This window comes from Piliocolobus tephrosceles, chromosome 8 (assembly GCF_002776525.5).
Source record: "Piliocolobus tephrosceles isolate RC106 chromosome 8, ASM277652v3, whole genome shotgun sequence".
Classification (NCBI taxonomy): Eukaryota; Metazoa; Chordata; class Mammalia; order Primates; family Cercopithecidae; genus Piliocolobus; species Piliocolobus tephrosceles.
Genome location: NC_045441.1, coordinates 62,613,000 through 62,633,697, shown reverse-complemented (window position 1 = coordinate 62,633,697; position 20,698 = coordinate 62,613,000). Strand labels below are relative to the sequence as shown.

The 20,698-nt window shown below is 37.2% G+C and overlaps 1 protein-coding gene across 7 annotated transcripts in view; it reads left to right on the top strand.

Annotated features, from left to right (window-relative positions):
• Positions 1–5,027: 5,027 nt before the first annotated feature.
• The window catches only part of HDAC9 (histone deacetylase 9), a 679,750-nt gene continuing 664,079 nt past the window's right edge, over positions 5,028–20,698 (top strand). For all 7 annotated transcript variants that reach the window (XM_023215947.1, XM_023215937.1, XM_023215923.1 and 4 more), the window contains exon 1: positions 5,028–5,117. In XM_023215947.1, the coding sequence (XP_023071715.1) occupies positions 5,102–5,117 (16 nt within the window). In that variant the 5' untranslated portion in view covers positions 5,028–5,101. The remainder of the gene's footprint in view (positions 5,118–20,698) is intronic.

Here is a 20,698-nt window from a genome sequence, read left to right as displayed (position 1 = left end):
GTTGGCCACAGTTGAGAGCAGATGGCCACAGTTGGCCTTAGCCAGCAGGAACATGCACTCTGCATTCAGCACATTCCTGTGGTCTCCTTCACATCTTGATATGCCTACCTGACTCCCAAAACCAGCTGTTTGAAGGGCAGTAGTTTGTCTAGGATGGTGCTTTCAACAAGGCTGTACTGGCCCCTAAGGGAAGATTTGAAAGTGTTTTCTGGATGCCATAGTGCTTGGAGGGCACTATTGGCATTTAGTGGACTGCTGTCCTGTTATGTGAGAGGCCGTCCTGGACCTGGAAGTTGTGTCCTGCATTTTCAACAATCCCTTTGGGTATTCATGTAGGTGAAACACCTGTTTATAATTATTTGAGCCTAGAAAAAAAATTGGTTGCACATATAAAAACTGCTTTAATTCAATTTTAGTATACATTGAATTTCCTAAGACTACAACTACTGTAAAATTTCAGGTAAAATTGTTCTTTACTTTGGAAGGTTTACTGTGCATTGTTCACCATTAGGAAAACCATGTCACTGACAACAAAGTGGCTCATGATATTTGAATAACCAACACAATGCAGCTCCTTCAGTGTTCATTTGTAGCACCCTTGTTCAATATAACAAAAAGCAAAATTAACACTTCTTTAACATTTTTTATGAATAAGAAATAAATCTCAGATCTTATGAGAGAATATTAATGCTTCTTTGTGTGTTTTTCACTTTTACCATCTATAATTTGCCTTGGCATGTTATCTAGACTTCAGTTACTCTTATTTTCCTTTTATCACTTGCCTGTAAGCCTGATTTATTGTTTCTTATTCTAATACTAAATTTTAGCCTAATGTCCATGCAACCACTCAACCCTCCAGTCTTTCACTTTCTTAACCTTCTTGAAAGTACTGGCTTCTTATTACTTCTCTTTAATTCATATTTACTTGTTGGTAGTAGGGTAAGCATCAGATAAGTTCCTCAATATGGAGGTTATGCTCATGCCTGGGGCACTTTATGATTAAAAAGAATATTATTATAGAGGTTGTTTTTATAAACTATGAGCTTTGTATTAGGTTAGTAAAAGAGGCATTACAAAATACTTGTTTTTAAATGTGAAGCTTTGTGCTTGAGCAGCTTAATGCTCTAGGTGAGCATAGAGAATATACATTGGTCTATATCTCCGTTTTGGTACCAGTACCATGCTGTTTTGGTTACTGTAGCCTTGTAGTATAGTTTGAAGTCAGGTAGTGTGATGCCTCCAGCTTTGTTCTTCTGACTTAGGATTGTCTTGGAAATGCAGGCTCCTTTTTGGTTCCATATGAACTTTAAAGCCGTTTTTTCCAATTCTGTGAAGAAACTCATTGGTAGCTTGATGGGGATGGCATTGAATCTATAAATAACCTTGGGCAGTATGGCCATGTTCACGATATTGATTCTTCCTATCCATGAGCATGGTATGTTCTTCCATTTGTTTGTGTCCTCTTTTATTTCACTGAGCAGTGGTTTGTAGTTCTCCTGAAGAGGTCCTTTACATCCCTTGTAAGTTGGATTCCTAGGTATTTTATTCTCTTTGAAGCAATTGTGAATGGAAGTTCATTCCTGATTTGGCTCTCTGTTTGTCTGTTACTGGTGTATAAGAATGCTTGTGATTTTTGCACATTAATTTTGTATCCTGAGACTTTGCTGAAGTTGCTTATCAGCTTAAGGAGATTTTGGGCTGAGACAATGGGGTTTTCTAAATATACAATCATGTCATCTGAAAACAGGGACAATTTGACTTCTTCTTTTCCTAACTGAATACCCTTGATTTCTTTCTCTTGCCTGATTGCCCTAGCCAGAACTTCCAACACTGTGTTGAATAGGAGCGGTGAGAGAGGGCATCCCTGTCTTGTGCCAGTTTTCAAAGGGAATTTTTCCAGTTTTTGCCCATTCAGTATGATATTGGCTGTGGGTTTGTCATAAATAGCTCTTATTATTTTGACGTATGGAAGAGAACAGAGTGCTCAGAAACAATACCACACATCTACAGCCATCTGATCTTTGACAAACCTGAGAGAAACAAGAAATGGGGAAGATTTCCCTATTTAATAAATGGTGCTGGGAAAATTGGCTAGCCATAAGTAGAAAGCTGAAACTGGATCCTTTCCTTACTCCTTATACGAAAATTAATTCAAGATGGATTAGAGACTTAAATGTTAGACCTAATACCATAAAAACCCTAGAAGAAAACCTAGGTAGTACCATTCAGGTCATAGGCATGGGCAAGGACTTCATGTCTAAAACACCAAAAGCAACGGAACGGCAGCAAAAGCCAAAATTGACAAATGGGATCTAATTAAACTAAAGAGCTTCTGCACAGCAAACGAAACTACCATCAGAGTGAACAGGCAACCTACAGAATGGGAAAAATTTTTGCAATCTACTCATCTGACAAAGGGCTGATATCCAGAACCTACAAAGAACTCAAACAAATTTACAAGAAAAAAACAAACATCAAAAAGTGGGCAAAGGATATGAACAGACATTTCTCAAAAGAAGACATTTATACAGCCAACAGACACATGAAAAAATGCTCACCATCACTCACCATCAGAGAAATGCAAATCAAAACCACAATGAGATACCATCTCACACCAGTTAGAATGGCAATCATTGAAAAGTCCGGAAACAACAGGTGCTGGAGAGGATGTGGAGAAATAGGAACACTTTTACACTGTTGGTGGGATTGTAAACTAGTTCAACCATTATGGAAAACAGTATGGCAATTCCTCAAGGATCTAGAACTAGATGTACCATATGACCCAGCCATCCCACTACTGGGTGTATACCCAAAGGATTATAAATCATGCTGCTATAAAGACACATGCACACGTATGTTTATTGCGGCACTATTCCCAATAGCAAAGACTTGGAATCAACCCAAATGTCCATCTGTGACAGACTGGATTAAGAAAATGTGGCACATATACACCATGGAATACTATGCAGCCATAAAAAAGGATGAGTTTGCATCCTTTGTAGGGACATGGATGCAGCTGGAAACCATCATTCTTAGCAAACTATCACAAGAAGAGAAAACCAAACACTGCATGTTCTCACTCATAGGTGGGAACTGAACAATGAGATCACCTGGACTCGGGAAGGGGAACATCACACACCAGGGCCTATCATGGGGAGGGGGGAGAGGAGAGGGATTACATTAGGAGTTATACCTGATATAAATGACTAGTTGATGGGTGCTGACGAGTTGATGGGTGCAGCACACCAACATGGCACAAGTATACATATGTAACAAACCTGCATGTTATGCACATGTACCCTAGAACGTAAAGTATAATAATAATAATAATAAAAAAGAGAATATACATTGGTCCTAAAGAGGCTTGCAGGCTTCTAGAAAGACATTACATAGAAATAAGTTATGTCTAGACTGAGAGGATGATGAAATATGCTCCAGGATTTCAGAGAGGGGCAAGTAGGTGTGTTTGAATGGGTGAGGAAGGCCTGTGGATGAAGCCGAGGAGGTGCCAACTAACCTAGATGCTTGGGGAAGCTGTTAAGAGTTTTGGAGAAGGGGACAATGAAGCAAAGTTCTCTCCCTTCTTTTTCAGTTACCCCCATTCTTTTTCTTCTAGAACTGTGTCTTTTCTTCTTTCTTTCCTGAAGATGCAAAAGCTACAGATGTAAATGAGAGGGTCTAAAGCCAGAGTCATGACTGTGAAGTATTGATTTCAGGTATTTGTTTTTAAACTCAGATCAAATATAAAAAGATGACCTTGGGGGCTTAGAATTGTGCAGTTTTTGTTCTTCAAGAGAATTTATTGGAGAGATCTCTGAGTAAGACATTGCTTGTATTTTCCATCAGCGTAGTACTTAGATTTTCATTTTCTTAGATCTATTTATAAAAGAGACTTAGGAGGTGGAAAATAAATTCAATAAGTCTTCAAAGTTTTTCCTTTCTTTATTTTATAAGCTAAGTATCATTGAATTGGGGGAATACTAAGAAGGGTATCGGTGACAGAATCTCTAGTTTCCTCGACCTGCCTCAGCTTACCAAATTTAACTCGTTTTGTGAAATTATCACCACATGTAAATATATATAAAAAATTAGAATTTCTTTGAAGAAACATTTCCTTAGCCAATCAAAAGCAAGAGCTAATGAGACTTCAGGATGATTTGGTTTTCAGACCTTTTTTTCCAATGCCACAATGCTTAGATATGGTGGGAAAGGCACCTCAAAGTGAGTGCTCCAGATTTAATTCAAATGCACCCATTTAAGTAGCTCAGAAAATTGCATAATCTAGGGTTCTGGAGTGACAGTGTTTTATATGCTGAAATCTTTTGGAGTGAGATTGAAACAACAAAATCATTTTATTTCATTAAAATCTGTCTCAGCCTCTTCTTTTTCCTTTCATTCACTGCAGGTCTTTCCATCTAGGAAACAATTCATAGCTGCTTCTTCAGAGCATGTCTAATTTTCCCTCATTCAGAGGGACACATTTGGTCGTTTGCCCTGTGTTTTAATTAGTAAGCTTCAGAGAAAGAGAGTCATGGGAGCCGGGGCCCCCAGTTGTGGAAGTTTCTATATCCGGTAAATTGGATCCATTCCAGGGCAGAATCATTTATCAACAAATGAAACACCAGCCACTTCCCACACGTCCTCTGATTGCATTAAAAAAATCACTCCCCTTCCTACCCAAATTGAATATGCTTAGAGTATGGAGCTGACGAACATGCTCTTTCCTTCTTCTTCTCCTCCTCCTCCTCCTCCTCATTCTGTTGAATTGCTGGTTTCTGTAATCTATTAGGCTTCTTATTAATAGTAATAAAATGTTCATTCATTAACTCTCTCATGCCTACATACCAGATATAGTCACTCTCTTTGCCCGCAAGTTATACAGTCTTTATAAGGTTGTTCAGTAGCAGAGAAATGAGCTGGGAAAACTGATATTGCATCTGTAGCATCAGGTACTATTTAACCAGTGGGAGGGACTGATAAAATTAGCAAGTTGACTAACCACTTCCCTTCCTTGTGGCTCTTTAATATTATAACGGATACAGAAAAGTTCAGAAGGACTGAGCTAGTTTGCGAAACCACGGCACACTTTGGCAAAGAGGGAATGCACAATAAAACGGGTAAGTTTCTTTCTTTTAACCTTTTAAGAGAACTGTGAAAAAGATAATGGGGTAGATGCTTTTAAGTTTGACTCTGCAAATCGTCTTTAATAATTTGTAGGCTGTGGAAAGATAAACCTGTCATGAGAAGGGAAGCAAAAGGTTTTTCCAATCAGTAGCAGCAACAACAACAAAAATTACATTGAGCAAAAAATTCAACTCTGAGAATGCCTTTATTATTTCAGATAGATAAGACTAAAGTATTTTTGGGAGAGGGTTCTTGAATTAGTAAAAATATTGATAAATAAGTTACTGTACTCTGAGTTTTTGAAATTTAGCCTGGAATTGTCAGCAGGGGCATTATCTACTGAAGCTGAATGTCCGTCTGGATCTGGAAACAGCTTAGTCTTCTATTGTCTTCTTTGTGGTTAATATTTTTTGTTGCTTTTAACTCTTTTATTATCAAAAAGTTCAAACACAAGCAAAAATAGAGTGAATAGTGTATAGATTTCCCATGCATCTATCACACGCCTTCAATAGCTATAACTTCAGAGCCCAGGTTGTGTCATCCACACATCTGTGGTACACTCCCTCCTTCAATCTAGTTGAATTGCAGCATTTTGAAATATGCCTATTGTGAACATTAAATAAAAGAGGTCTAGGATTTCCTAAAGGCTTATACCAGCTCAGCAATATAAGGTTTAAAGAAATATTATTACATAAAGTTGAATTATGAGTCATAGAAAGCACAAATGAGTTTCCAGTGGTTGTTTCACCAGTGGGAACAGGAGTAGGGGATGGTAGATATTAAGATTGTAGTCTCTGGAGCCAAACTGTTTGGGGTCAAATTTTGGTTCCATCACAATCCAGTATCCTTAAGACAATTTCTTAACCTTTCTGTGTCTCAGTTTCCTCACCTGAAAATGCATACAATAGCACTGATCTGAGCATGAGGGATGATGAACCAGTGCGTGCCAAGACTCTGAAAATTGCTGGGAACATAGAATGCTCACTGTTAGCCTACAACTGTTGGTCAGAATTATTAGAGTGATGGTAGGGTTGTGATTTGTCCAAATAGAAAGCCAAAGGTTGTATCTGAGCATATTGGGCTGTCTTCTGACCATTGCTTTTCTCCTGATTATTTTATAATACCAGGCTAGGAAAAGTCTCCATTGAGATGTCTTGCTTGCTTTTGCACCCTCTGAAAACTCCTTGTTCTTGCTTCAGTCCTCCCCTGCTCTGAATTAATTCTCTCTACAAACAAAAGGTATCTGAGCTTGTCTTGCTCACCCTCTCACTTTGAGGACAAGGGAGTAGAGATTTGTCTAAGCTCACAGAGCAAGGAGTAGATGTGATGGAAAAGACCCTGTCATGGGCTTCATGGTCTCCTCTAATGTCTGTTTGAAGGGGCACTGCAGTTGGGTTTAGGAAACACTGTTGGGCCTGAGAGGCTGCCTCATGTCTGAGCTCTTATGCATCCGTCTCTGATGTGGAGGTCTTCCAGGGCTCCAAGTTACTCAGATACTCTTTTCATTGCTAATCAGAATGGTGAAATTCTGAGGATGGCAACAAATGGATGGGGAGGACCTTCCCTAAGCTATTTTTTTTCTATACTATTCATCAAATAGTAATAGCTGTCATTTATTGAGCATTGACATTGCACCTGGCACTGTGCTATGTGGTTTTCTTATTTACTCCTCCCTATATCCCTATGTAACATTTACTATTAATATCTTCATTTTATAGAAAAGAAACTAAGGTACAGAGAAGCTAAGCTACTTACCCAGCTGATAAGAGACAGTTCAGGATTTTGTTCCAAGTCTGTCTGACTTCTTAGAGCATTTGTCCACAAGAAATAGGTTTGTTCAAACATGTGCACTCGAAGTGCATCTGTGGTTTTGCTCTTAGGCTTCCTGAAGATGAAAGTCGTCAGTATTCCTATAAAGCAAGCTGAATGGAAAACCTTTTCTCTAGTAATAGTTTTCCCACAGTGAATTTTCATAATGCCTAATTACAAGCTGGAAATTTGTCATAAATCTTGACAAATACAGAGGCGGTTGGGGGTGGTGTGGAGTTACCACTGTAAAAAGTAAATATTGAACTGACAGGTAAAAAAAGATATGCTCTTTTAGTAAATTAACCATGCTTCAGTGGTGGATTTTCTTTTTAAGGCCATTTGTCTCTCTTGAGGTTTTGTAGAGGAGGGTGAAATACATCTAAGTCAGTTTTTGAGAACATGCAGTGCTGTTGTAAAACAAATGATAAACACTGATGCGCTGCAGAAATAAAAGTTGGCTGAATCTTCTGGGAGGTGCTGAAGAGAACTGGGACATGCACAGTCAGACATTTTAGAAACCTGGAATTGACTTGAAGTGCTTTATCTTTTACATTACGGGTACAACTGCAAAAATAGAACTGAATGTGTGAATGAAGAGAGAGGTTAATTTCACAAGTTTGGAGAATTTTTTTCCCCTCCAATAGAGTAATGGTGTTTTAAAAAATTTTTTTCTTCACTCAAGGGGATATGGTCTAAAATTTAGAGCTAAAAATGCAAACATCAGATATAAATGATTGACTTGCCTTTTATCAGGCAATCTGATACAATTTGCACTCGTTCATTTTTCCTTCATTGGCTACAGTACTTTTGTCATCTTGACAGAATCAGTTAAGCTTTACCTATAAAAATATTGGTAGAGATTTGAAACCATATGATCTTTTTGCAGAAAAAGGAAAGGATAAAGGGAATTGCAGTTGCCAGTGTTGGGGTGAGTGAAGTGGGAAGGGTCACTGTTAAGTTGCATTCTTGGATTCTTAACCTTTGAGAAAGCAGAGCAGCTCGTTAGTACTGACCACTGCAAACCATTTTCCAGAATTTTTCCATCATCTCTGTTTTTTTCTTTTTCTTTTTATCTCTAATGTCTTTATCTCATAAGAACATATTCACAACCTGTAAAGCAGGGTTTAGGGTTGGAAATTTCTGTGTTTGTCTATCAATAGAGACAGATTCAGAGTGCTATTTAGCTTGTCAGTGTCCACTTCTTTGTGCACTCATGTGATTTCTGGAGGGGTTGGTTGCCCGTTGGATTACTGTGTACTAGTGCCTTCATGTTTACAGATTGTTTTCTATCCTAATATTTAACATTTGTCAATGCATTATGTCACTGCTATTATTAAATGTGAAAATTCAGGAAGTTTTAAAAATCAATAAACATTAATTAATGCTTGATTTAAATGCTTGATTTAATTATTAACTTAATTTAAATTTTAATAATAACATGTATTAAAAGTCTTGAATAGATGAAGCATTGTTTTCCCTTGAGATGAATTCTGTCTTCATTTGTTCTTTTGTCCATTTATTCACAATTGCTTAGCATCTCCTGCTGGAGATCCAGAAATCAATAATCACAGTTTGTGCCCTTAGAAAGTTCACAGGTTTGGGGTGAAAAACTGTTGTATGAAATAAATGATGCTATAGTTCACAAAATATATTCTAACTACACTGGACCGTCTGCATTGGGAAGAGAGGGTGTGTGTGTATGGATAATCCCAGACCCTGGGATTAGAGAATCATGGTTCAAAGCCCATTACTCTCTGGTTTTGGGTATTTAACTAATGTTCTTAGGCCGTGATTTCTTCACCTGTAAAATGATACTGAGCTCCTAGGAGTGTTGTATTAATTTAACATGTGATACATGTTAAGTATTTATATAGCATATCCTATAGTCTTTGGGGGATCAAGGATAGTCTCTCAAATGAAGTTAACTTTAAACAGCCTGAATGGTGTAGATGCTTCTAGTCACAGGGAACTGGATATGCCAAAATGGAAAAGAGTTTTGCCTGTTTGAGAAAGAGAGTAAAGGTCAGCATGGCTGAAACATGTCAAAAGTGGGGAAGTTTCTTAGAGGTACTGGAAGAGTCCAGATCGTGCTGAGCCTAGTAGGTCATGTTATGCAGCTGCATGTTGTGCAAGTGCAATCAGAAGTGATTGAAAGGTTTACACAGGGAGTTGCTGACCTGAATAATATTTTTAAACTAGTTGCAGAGTGGAGAATAGATTCGTGAAGAGCAAGAGTAGACACATGGAAATAGGTTAGAAAACTGTTTCAATAGCTTAGTCCAAAAATGATGGCCATTTGGATTAAACAGTGTCGGGGTGTAGGGGGCAGTGGACTGAGTGAGAAATCCTGTATAATTAATAGGACTTGGTAAACAGCTGGATGTTGTTGGGGAATGCCAATTATGATCCTATGGTTTTTAGCAACTGGGTCTAGTGAGATGTCATGTGTGAAGATGGGCAAATTGGAAGAAGAGGAGGCTTGAACTTCTCAATTTACATGCTTTTGAAACATTCAAGGGGAGATATCAAGTAGGCATAAGATGTCATGTAGATGTTAAGTGAAGCCATGGAGATAGATGTGATCACTCAGAGAGATGGGATGAAGTGAGAAAATCTGAGGACCCAGTACTCAACCACTGAAAATTCCAAAATTTAGAGGACAGAGGAGAAGAATCCAGTAAAGGAGGTGGATAAGTCATGGTCAGAGAAAAGGGAAAATAAGGAAGTTGTAGTTTTTAAGGAAAACATAAGAAAATAGCATATTCAGGAGAAAGGAGTGATTATCCATGTCAAATGCTAAGGAGCTAATAAATAATCAAAAAACACCATGGAATTGGTATCATGGAGCTCATTGACATAAATATAGAAAATATAATTTCTTTAAAATTGCATTGGATTTTAACATACTGACTAATCAAGTTTACTGTTGACCAATTGAATAAATATATGAAGACAATAAAAGAGACATATTATTTTCCCAAGTGGCAGTATATTTAGAAATTATCTTACTTCTATCTTTATGTAACTGTATGGTATACAAGGAAGCAGTAATAAACTATGTTGGTCTAAACTTACTTCCCTGGAAGTGCAAAGTACTTGAATTCAGCACTTGCTTCTTGTGTATTCCCAATATCAAGATTACCAGGTACCATTGCTGAGGGAACCATTTGCATAGACCAGTAGTTCTCAACTGGGGGCAGTTTGGTACCCTGAGCACATTTGGCAATGTCTAGACATATTTTTGATTATTACAGCTGGTGGCAGGTATGTTACCAGCATCTAGGGAGAAGAGGCCAGGGATGCTGCTGAATATCCTGTAATGCACCAGACAGCCCCCCACAACAAATAATTATTTGGCCCCAAATGTCAATAGTGCTGAAATTGAGAAACCTTGACATAGACTAATGCAGACCTGCTCAGCGCCTAACATCAGGCCTTGACAATAGTAGATCTTCACTAGAATTGTTCTGCAGGAGAGTGTTAGATCCTTTACTGCCTTTTGTTCATGGTTTACCAATAGGTTTCTGTAGTAAGTGATCTTTGAATTTGGTTTTTATCTTGAAACTTCTTTGTAAAAAACAAAGTGAATAAATAAAAGTATTGTGCGCTCACATGAATTACCTCTGCAGAATTTTCAATAGAATTTATCTATGTGGTTAAAAATAGAGGACAGTGCTCCACCCAGTGCATGTTAGACTTCTTACATCAGAACTGGATTCTTTATGTAGAGTTAATTCCTATGCTGAAGTACATATTAGAGAAGTTTCAGTATTAAAAACATAATTTAAACATTTAATAGATTTATTTTCTTAAAATGTGTAAAGATCTACTTCTTTAAAAATAATAAATTTTATTTTCTCTTGATTATAACATAGTTCGTATAGCTCATATTTGTGTGTGTGTGTGTGTGTGTGTGTGTAACTATAATAAACTCTTAGATACCCATAACCAAGGCAGGATATGGAATTTAACCATTATCAATAAAACCCCCTATGTGAATTCCCCTCTTTGCCAAGGAGAAACACATTTCTGAATATTTTGTTTCTTGTTTCCTTGTGTTAAAATTCCACTACATATATATGTATCCCCAAACGAAGTATGAAATTAGTTTTTAAAATGTCTATGCCTGTAGGGTAGATTAGCAAGGAGAGCCATGGAAAAAATAAAACAAACTCAATGGTTATTTGAGAAATGCAGACACATGGCTTTGAGGCTTGGCACCAAGCGTGGGGGCAGTGGCACCATTAGAAAGAAGTAGACATTTCTGTCACTGTCTGCCTCTGTGGAGAAAGGGGGAGCCTAAGGTCAAGATGACAGTGGTTTAAATACAGTGTTAGAATGGAGGTTTTATGAACAGAATCGCAGAAGGAGGCAGGGGACAAGAAGCACACAGGCTGAGACAGACTTTGTATGCGGTGCCTTCTTTTAGGAAGATTGAAGTGCCATGTTTATTGTCTAGACTTGTACTTGCCATGGAAGCAGGACATCTGAGAGCTTGCTCTGTCTGGGCAATTCAAGATAGAAACTTAGAAACGTCATTGTTGAACAGTAGAAGTGGAGGTGAAGATTTGAGAAACTTCAGTGTAGTTACGAGTTGAAGCCACATGAAAGGAAGAAACCTGGGGACAAGAAGCTTAGGAAATGCCCATCACTAATGGTGGTATTGAAAACACATTATAAGCTTTTGCTATGGCTATTGCTTATCTTTATTTAAAAACTTTCAAGTCATTTTATTTCCACGTATAGGCTTCCTCGGGCTGTCTTTACAATCAATGTTATGGTAGGGGATTATTAGGCTGGCGCAAAAGTAACTGTGGTTTTTGCCATTAAACGGAGTGGACCAAAGAATTTTGCACCAATTCTTTGGTCAATGTGTCTGCATTTCTCAAATAGCCATTGAGTTTGTTTTATTTTTCTGACTGCTCTCCTTGCCAATCCATCCTACTGGCATAGACATTTAAAAACTCTAATTTCATACCTTGTTTGGGGATACATAAATACATAGTGGAATTTTAACAAAATGTTAAATGTTTGAATGCTACAATAACATTCTAAGCTAGGTTAGATTCTTGTGACAGTAAATAAGATATTATGGTTTGGCTTGGAATTCTTGTAAGACTTGGAACAGTTTTTAGTCCTGATCCAAAAGAGTTTAGTCATCAGAAGAACCACAAGTGGCACAGTAAATGTCAGTGCTAGGTATAAATCTGACCTCAACAAAGTTTGTTTCTAGGGCTGCCATTCTCCTTTTTGTTAGTTTCTTTGGTCCTACATTTCTTCATCTTCACAATAAGAAATTGGTCTGGATAATGTGTCAAATCATTAAAATAATGTTCTCTGCTTTTTAACCTTCATGACCTTCCATCCTGCCTGAGGCCTATGCCTGGGGGATTTCACTCTGCCCGTTCTTCTCTCATAGGCCATTTAAATGTTACAGCTCTAAATTTGTTTTTCTCAGAGTCCTGCTGCTTACTAATGCTAAAATACAAGTCTGTATTATTTCCAGTAATTCACAATACACTATGATTGGCCTCATATATTCACTCCCAGATGGCTTCGTCACTGGGGGTTTCACTGCCTCATCCTAAAGTAGTGCTTAATGGTAGACCATTCAGGTAGCATGCAGAGGTAAGCTAAACAGGGTGATATTGTTATTATTTATTTTCACAAGTACTTTTCTGATCCATATTTATCTAACCTTTATAAACATAACATTAGAAATGTAAGACCTACATTTTTATGTTTTTCTTACTTGAGATAATTTTCAAAAGTTTTTACTTTCCAGTCGACGAACTTTCTTTGTTTAGCTTGTTTTTGAATTGACTGACTGTTCTTAAGTTAATTTTTATGTGATCATGTTGCTACATAGGACACTCTTAGTCATATAGCTATAGCTGTGAGTTGGTTTAAATATCCCATATAAAAAAGTTATAAAAATAAATAGTAAAGCTGTTATTATGAATTTACCTACAGGAAAACTGAAATTTTATTAAAAATTTCTTATCAGCATTTTGTGGTTTTGTGACAACACCATGAATGAAAACCCAGTAAGTAGGAGGGAAAGTATTCTATATTTGTAGTTAGGATTGTATCTGTTTGATTCAAAATGATGAGTTAGATTTTAAACTTATTTTGGAGCCCAACTTTTCTTGAGTTTCCAAATGAATAAAGATATTTATGTAATAAACATTCAGTTTATTACTGAAAAATGAATTAAGATGACAGTAAATAACCTCAGGTATAGGACTCTGCATTGTAAAGTGGTACATTTAATGTTTATGCAAGAGTAAGATTTTTTAAAAAATTTATTTTAAAAAGTGATTAGCACCTTTGCTGTACAACTCTTAATATTTTTCTTTTTTGTAACACTGCATAAAATTTGAAGTATTTTTTCCTTCAAAATTTGACCTACTTAGAAAAGTTCTGATAATTCCAATGTAATGTATTCCTTGTTTTGTAAGCAAGCGCCTTTGGGTAATGTATTGGAGAGACAAGTAATCTCATCAAGAAGCGTAATGGACCCTATCGCATTTCAAGATATATATATTTTTTTTTCCTAGAACTTCTGCTTCAAATTTAGTGTGTGTTTAATGATACCACACTTTACTGGTGAGGGTACTTTTCCAGCAGTTTAACTCTCTTTGCATACAAATGGTGTTTTGGGTCTGGCTGCCATTACTGATCTTTTCCTTGAAATGAGGTGACATAATTTGATTTTTTACCGTCAAGAAAAAAAGGTTTTGTTCATCTTGAGATGTTACAGAAAGAAAGGTTGTCATTGAATGAAATGCATGGCTTGATGCCATTTGTAAAACAGATTGGTGCTAGCTCAAGAAGGCAGGAACAAATTCTTACTTGGTTGAAAAGTATGATTGGCCGAGGGGTAAAGGAAAATCTCCAGAATTAGTCATTCGGGGGCTCTACAATGTAGATCTGAAGCAGCACGGAGAAAAGGCTGCCAATCCACCTTCATCTTAGCAAGCACGGAGGAAAGGCTACCAATCCATCTTCATCTTAGCAAGCACTTTTCCTCTTCTTGATTCCAGTGAGCTATGTATTTTAGTCAAAGATGTTAAATTTTGAAGGCTTCTCAAGAGACTCTCATGACAAGCAAGATATTCTTTATTATCTCCTTGTATATTGAAGCAGTTGAGGTCCTAAGAGACATTAAGTGACGTTCCCAGGAACTCAGATATCACCACCCTAAAATTCAGGTCTTCACCACCCTAAAATTCAGGTCTTCACCACCCTAAAATTCAGGTCTTCCTCCCCTTACAGCAGCCTCTCTCTAGATCAAGCTTGTCCAACCCATGGCCTGTGGGCCATGTGCAGCCCAGGGTGTCTTTGAATGCAGCCCAACACAAATGTGTAAACTTTCCTAAAACATGAGATTTTTTTGCAATTTTTTTTTTTAGCTCATCGGCTATCATTAGTGATAGTGCATTTTATGTGTGGCCCAAGACAGTTCTTCCAATGTGGCCCAGGGAAACCAAAAGATAGGATGCTCCTGCTCTAGATATACTGACTTTTCCAAGGAATATCAGGGGGTAAGATCTGTTTTTAATTGGTTCCACTCCCGGTGGAAGGCTTTCTTCTATACATGTCAGGTTTTCTTTGACTTATCAATACCTTCATGAAGAAACAATGAACTGAAGGATATTTTAAAAGCAGGTTGTATAAGCCACTAACAAATTTTGAATAATTGCTAGTCTCTGCATATTAGTAAAAAAAAAAAAACAGTTTAACAATATGTTATCTATATGTGGAAATTATTTTTATCACAATAAAATTAAGACATACTACAAGAACAAATCGACTTAGTTTTTCAGTTTGCAATTATCTTCCCAAATTAAATACAAGTAAAGATCTTAATAAATGTAACATTAAAGTTCTTGAACTATATACCACACACTAGTCCACATAAACAGACAGGTTATATTAAAACTAGCAAAGTTGTATTTTGTCTATGCTTGCTAGAAAATAAATTTTGTATATATTCTAGAAGACTAAGATAATTTTGTATATGTAACTGACAGAAAATACTTCTAGGAGAAATATAATTGTTGTATTAAAGGTTATGAAATGGCAGTCGAAACCCCTAAAGTCATGGATTCTAGTTAATACAGTATAATAAGGGAGAGCTCACACTATTCCTCTTGAATCATGCTGCGAAAACTCCTGTCAAATAAAGAATTATTAAGTTGAGTTAAAGAAATTAATTTGTTTCTTCAAAACTGAAGTTAAGAAATGCAAACATTTTTGTTTTCTGGATGAAAACACTTTTTTTATGCAATGCAATTTTCTAAATAAAAGGTTTATTGCATGTGTATTTTGATGACCTTATTATACTCATTTTGCGTGAAATTGTTTAAAAAATAATATTCCCTCAAGTTAAATTGCTCAATTGAAACTTCCCTGCTTCTCAATATCAACATCAGAATAATACTTTAAGGTCATAATATCAGAAGCTATTGACTAAGTGATTTAAAGATAGAATGTCTATATTCTCAATGGAGCAAATTAATTTAAATATGGTAGTTGAAGTTGCATTTTATGATATAGCAGGACATTGTTGTCTTGTTTTTTAACCTCACCCTGAATATAATTATAGGAAAAAGCAATCTAGATACATTATTGATTTTTTTTTCTTGCATGAAGTGATTTAATCCTCTATTTTATTCCAGAGACTTATTTAGGTTTCATTTACTGTCCCACTGGGATAGTAAATAGCGTAATGCTTTCTTTCATATTACTATCTAAGTATTTAAATGCAGAAATGGAGATGAAAACTTTGACTCCTACTGCATTTGAATGTATGAATTTACATATATAAAAATGTACAATAAGCATGTGTATAGAAAAAATCACTGCTATATTTTTTGTAGCTCTTGCTACAGAGACCAAGAGATCAAAATAAATCTGCCCTCAAATGAGAAGTGCCAGCTTCTTCACTTCACATTTCTCCCACCAGACACTCATGTTTAATAATGAGAATGAATAAATGATGCAGTGGATAAAGGTCTATCTTGTTAATTAGATGTTCTCACGTGATGAAGTCTTAATACACCTGTGTTTTCCATATTCCCTGTAAATCACCATAGAATTCAAGAAAATGGATCTTGTATGAATCTTCAGATCTATTTATTTTTGTGCATATGCATTTGACCAAGCAATTAATTTAAATGATTTAAATGTTTAATGACTCTACTGCTTTTGAAGTCATATGTGTGGTTCTTAAAAATTTTAAATACTCAGGTGTTAAGAACAGCAGCCTTACCATCAATTGGTGATTTCCTTAAGTGAAAATTTAAGAGTTGAAGGGCGCAAGTTGTGCAGCAATTAAGTAGAAAATGTACTTGTGATTAATCATAATTCCAGTCTGCTTGTTTGTTTGAGCTCTTGGGTCAGTGATAGTAATCTTACACACTTAATTGACACTTGCAACGTATGCCCATATGCTTAGTTTTCTAATTATGGTTCTGATGGGGACTCACTTGGCACATGTAGTTTATATGCATCATCTCAATCAGAAAATGAGAAGAAATCCAGATGATATGAAGTGTGCAATGTCATCCTTTGGTGAAGGCATTGTTAATGTGTATGGTGTGGCTGGATATGAGGGTTGAGGTGTCAAAGAAGGGCGTTAGTCTTGGAGCCAGGAAGATCTGGATTTTTACATAAGCATATTATTAGCTACCTCAGTGATATTTGCAAACTAACTTTACCTTTCCAAGTCACATTTTCTTCATTCATAATGCCTTCTTTGTCAGGTGGTAGTAAACTAAAAGGAAAAAAGTTATGTAAAGTTTCAACCTACTTTCTAGAAGACGTGAAAAAATTGACTTTGCCTTCATGTGTTTTAGTTTCTTCATCTAAATGTCTGTTCTGTAAGGTAGTAGTAATTGTATGATGAAGTCATTCTGTAAAGCTAGAAACAAACCTTCTAGAAGGCATGGGTAAGTGTCTAGTCTATATACAGTGTTTGGGGCCTAGGGAGTGCTCAGTAGTCATTTGAGTGACTTAAGGCACTTAGGATACTGACAAGATATTAAACAAATATGATTTCTATGATCTTCTTTTTCAAGAGTTCTTTATCTGGTTGAATTACTAGCTAACAATAGTTAACTATCTCAGTTAAGTAACTTTTTCCTTCAGGTCTTATTTCCCACATATATAATATATAATATAAAGTGTTGTTTTTCAATTACTTTTTTTTCCCCATGGCTTTTCCTAAAAATATGATTTTGCTGGATGCAGTAGCATAAAGAAGCCATTAAAATATTGAGAGTTTTTCATAGAAAGGGTAGAACACCAGTTAATATAATGATTAAGTGTGTGGTAAATTCACCCCACCTGTATTATGGTCAAGTCACTAACATAAAGCTATTAAGTTTTCAGAGATGGCAAAAGGGCAGTTATGGAATGAGACTCTTTTTTTTTTTTTTTTTTTTTTTTTGAGATGGAGTCTCACTGTGTTGCCCAGGCTGGAGTGCAGTGGCACAATCTCGGTTCACTGCAAGCTCCGCCTCCCGGGTTCACGCCATTCTCCTGCCTCAGCCTCCTGAGTAGCTGGGACTACAGGTGCCCGCCACCATGCCTGGCTAATTTTTATTTTTATTTTTTGTATTTTTAGTAGAGACGGATTTTTACCGTGTTAGCCAGGATTCTGTCTATCTCCTGACCTCGTGATCTGCTCGCCTTGGCCTCCTAAAGTGCTGGAATTACAGGCGTGAACCACTGCGCCTGGCCGGAATGAGACTCTTACATTCTTTATGTTGAAAAGCACAGGTGCTGGAGTCCATGGTAAGATTGTTAGCTGGCTATCAAATTCCATTCCTTCTTGTTCTATGGAAATAGTACCTCAACACGTGCTGGTCAACTAGGCACTAGGACTTCCAGTTCCTATTTGAGATAGGTGTGGCCATGTGGCTAAGTTCTTATGAATAGAATGTGAGTGATTTGGCAATTTGTATCACTTCTGGATCTGTGCTTTAAGATATTAGTTACGGTCCATGTTCCTTCCCCCTCCTGCTGAGTGGAACCTCACATGGTTTTGGTCCAGTGTCAACCTTATGCTGTAGCAGTGCTCTAGGAATGTCAGGGCAGCAAGGTGGAAAGAACCTTGGTTGATGAGGTCCTGCCAACCTGAAGTGTTACACAAGAAAGAAATAAACTTCTCTGTTGTTTACAGCACTGTATTAATTGGTTTCTTTGTTACAGCAGCTTAGTATGAACCCTGCCTGATACAGAGTCCCATAGAATTTGGTTGACCAGGGCTCTGCCCAGCATTAGCAAAGTGTTTTGAATGTCCAAGTCCCAGGGTCCTCATGTGTTACATGGTACTATTGTAGGATTATACTATATAAGAGTTTAAAAGTTCAGCATTTAAATATACTGGAGACTGTACTAAGTGCCTTCTATACACTGTAATTTAATGTTCATGATTAAGTTATGAGTTAGGAAATATCTGGTATGGATGTTAGCTTTAAGGAATGATGAGTGTAAATTACTTTCCCAAAGGTCTAGTGCTGGTACTGATAGAGCCAGATTTTTTTTTTTTTTATTGTACTTTAAGTTCTAGGGTACATGTGCACAATGTGCAGGTTTGTTACATATGTATACATGTGCCATGTTGGTGTGCTGCACCCATTAACTCGTCATTTACATTAGGTATATCTCCTAATGCTATCCCTCCCCCCTCCCCCCACCCCACAATAGGCCCCGGTGTGTGATGTTCCCCTTCCTGTGTCCAAGTGATCTCATTGTTCAGTTCCCACCTATGAGTGAGAACATGTGGTATTTGGTTTTCTGTTCTTGCGATAGTTTGCTGAGAATGATGGTTTCCAGCTGCATCCATGTCCCTACAAAGGACACGAACTCATCCTATTTTATGGCTGCATAGTATTCCATGGTGTATGTGTGCCACATTTTCTTAATCCAGTCTATCACTGATGGACATTTGGGTTGATTCCAAGTCTTTGCTGTTGTGTATAGTGCTGCAATAAACATATGTGTGCATGTGTCTTTATAGCAGCATGACTTATAATCCTTTGGGTATATACCCAGTAATAGGATGACTAGGTCAAATGGTATTTCTAGTTCTGGATCCTTGAGGAATTGCCACACTGTTTTCCACAATGGTTGAACTAGAGCCAGATTTTTAAAAAGCTCAGACCACCAGACTTCGGAGCTCATACTCTCAAGCAATACCAGCAGCTCTTAGCACAGTGTGTGGAAAATATTAAGCATTTCGTAAGTGCTAATAGTATTATTAATTCTTAGCAAACATCATGGAGCCCCTGTTATAGGTAAAGTAATGTGGCTTGTGCTTTGGGGACCCTCAGGCTGTTTAGCAGGGGACACAGATATGTGAAAAAGTCATTAGAGTACAAGTACTGCATGAAAGTTGAAAAAAAGTAGGTTTTTTTTTTGACAAAAAGGTAATAGGGATCAATGAATCTTAGAAATTAGATCACCTACCATGCAATCACAAAATATGTCATATTCTACACTGTTTATATTAATATTTGAGGTCCATACATCAATTTCAATGGGAGCAGAGTGTGTAAGTCACTTTTACATATTCCAAGACTTAAGAATATGTCTTGTGATTTCTCTAAGAGAAATTCTCCAGCAACTCAGAAGCATAGAACCCTCAGTGGAAAATGTATAAAAATGAACCATGCTGCCCTGGACATTCACATGTGCCCCCACCCCCACCTCCACTGTCCCCGACTAGTGAATCCTTCCTAACACATCCAGATGCCATTGTCCCTGATTTTATTGGAATAGGGTAAAAAGTTTAAGAACCAGAAATTCTAAATTGTATTTCTTCATAGGGTAAGAAATCAGTTTTTGGCTCACACACTCTTCCGTCAGGGCGGGAAGACCTTTTCTGACCCACCAATCTGAGTAGCACCTTTCCCTCCTGGTTATTCTCTTTTCCAGAATTCTGTATCTTTCCTCCATAGCCCACTTTTTATCATTGTAATGTTTGTGTTTGCTTTTACTTGCACATTGTATATCTTCTTCCATCTTCGCTCTTGATGATAAGTGCCACAATAGCAAAAATCATATACCCTCCACCAACCATTGCATGCAGATATCCTAGACCAGTGCCTGACACACAGCAGGTGCTCAATAAACAGTCATCAAATGTGAAAATACATTTAGGTTTGAGTAAAAGAAAAATAAATATTGTTTCCCCACTTTCTCAACTAATTCTGAAAAAGAAAAATGAAAACATGATCTGGAATAGTTTGCTTCCACTGAAGCTAGAAATTCACATTCACATTTGCTGGTCCTTTCACCTTCTTCCACTGTGCCAACCCATATGTGCCCAAAGAAACATAACTCAAAGCTGAATAAAGCATGACTCCCCTTTTGTCATCAGGTTTTTTGGTCTGTAAGTCAACCAGAGAAGTAGTAATCTAGAACTGTTTGAATGACGCATAGTTCTGCTCTACACTTGTAGAGCATACAAAGAAGCAAAGTTTCTGATCTCTAGGCAGGGGTCTAGTAGATGAGAAGACAAGATATATGCATAGCACACCATGTAATACAGAGTGAGTAAAGAATGCGGCAGTAATTGCTTAAGGGTTCAGGAAAGGGAGTTGGCACAGTGGCCTGGGCTGATCAGGAGAGCTTGGAATGGGTTGGTGAAGGGAAGTACTTGCCAGGTCTTGAGGGACTAACTAGAACAAGGAAGGTAACCTGAGCCCAGGTGAATGAGCTAAAACACCAAGATGTATTTTAGTTTGAATTT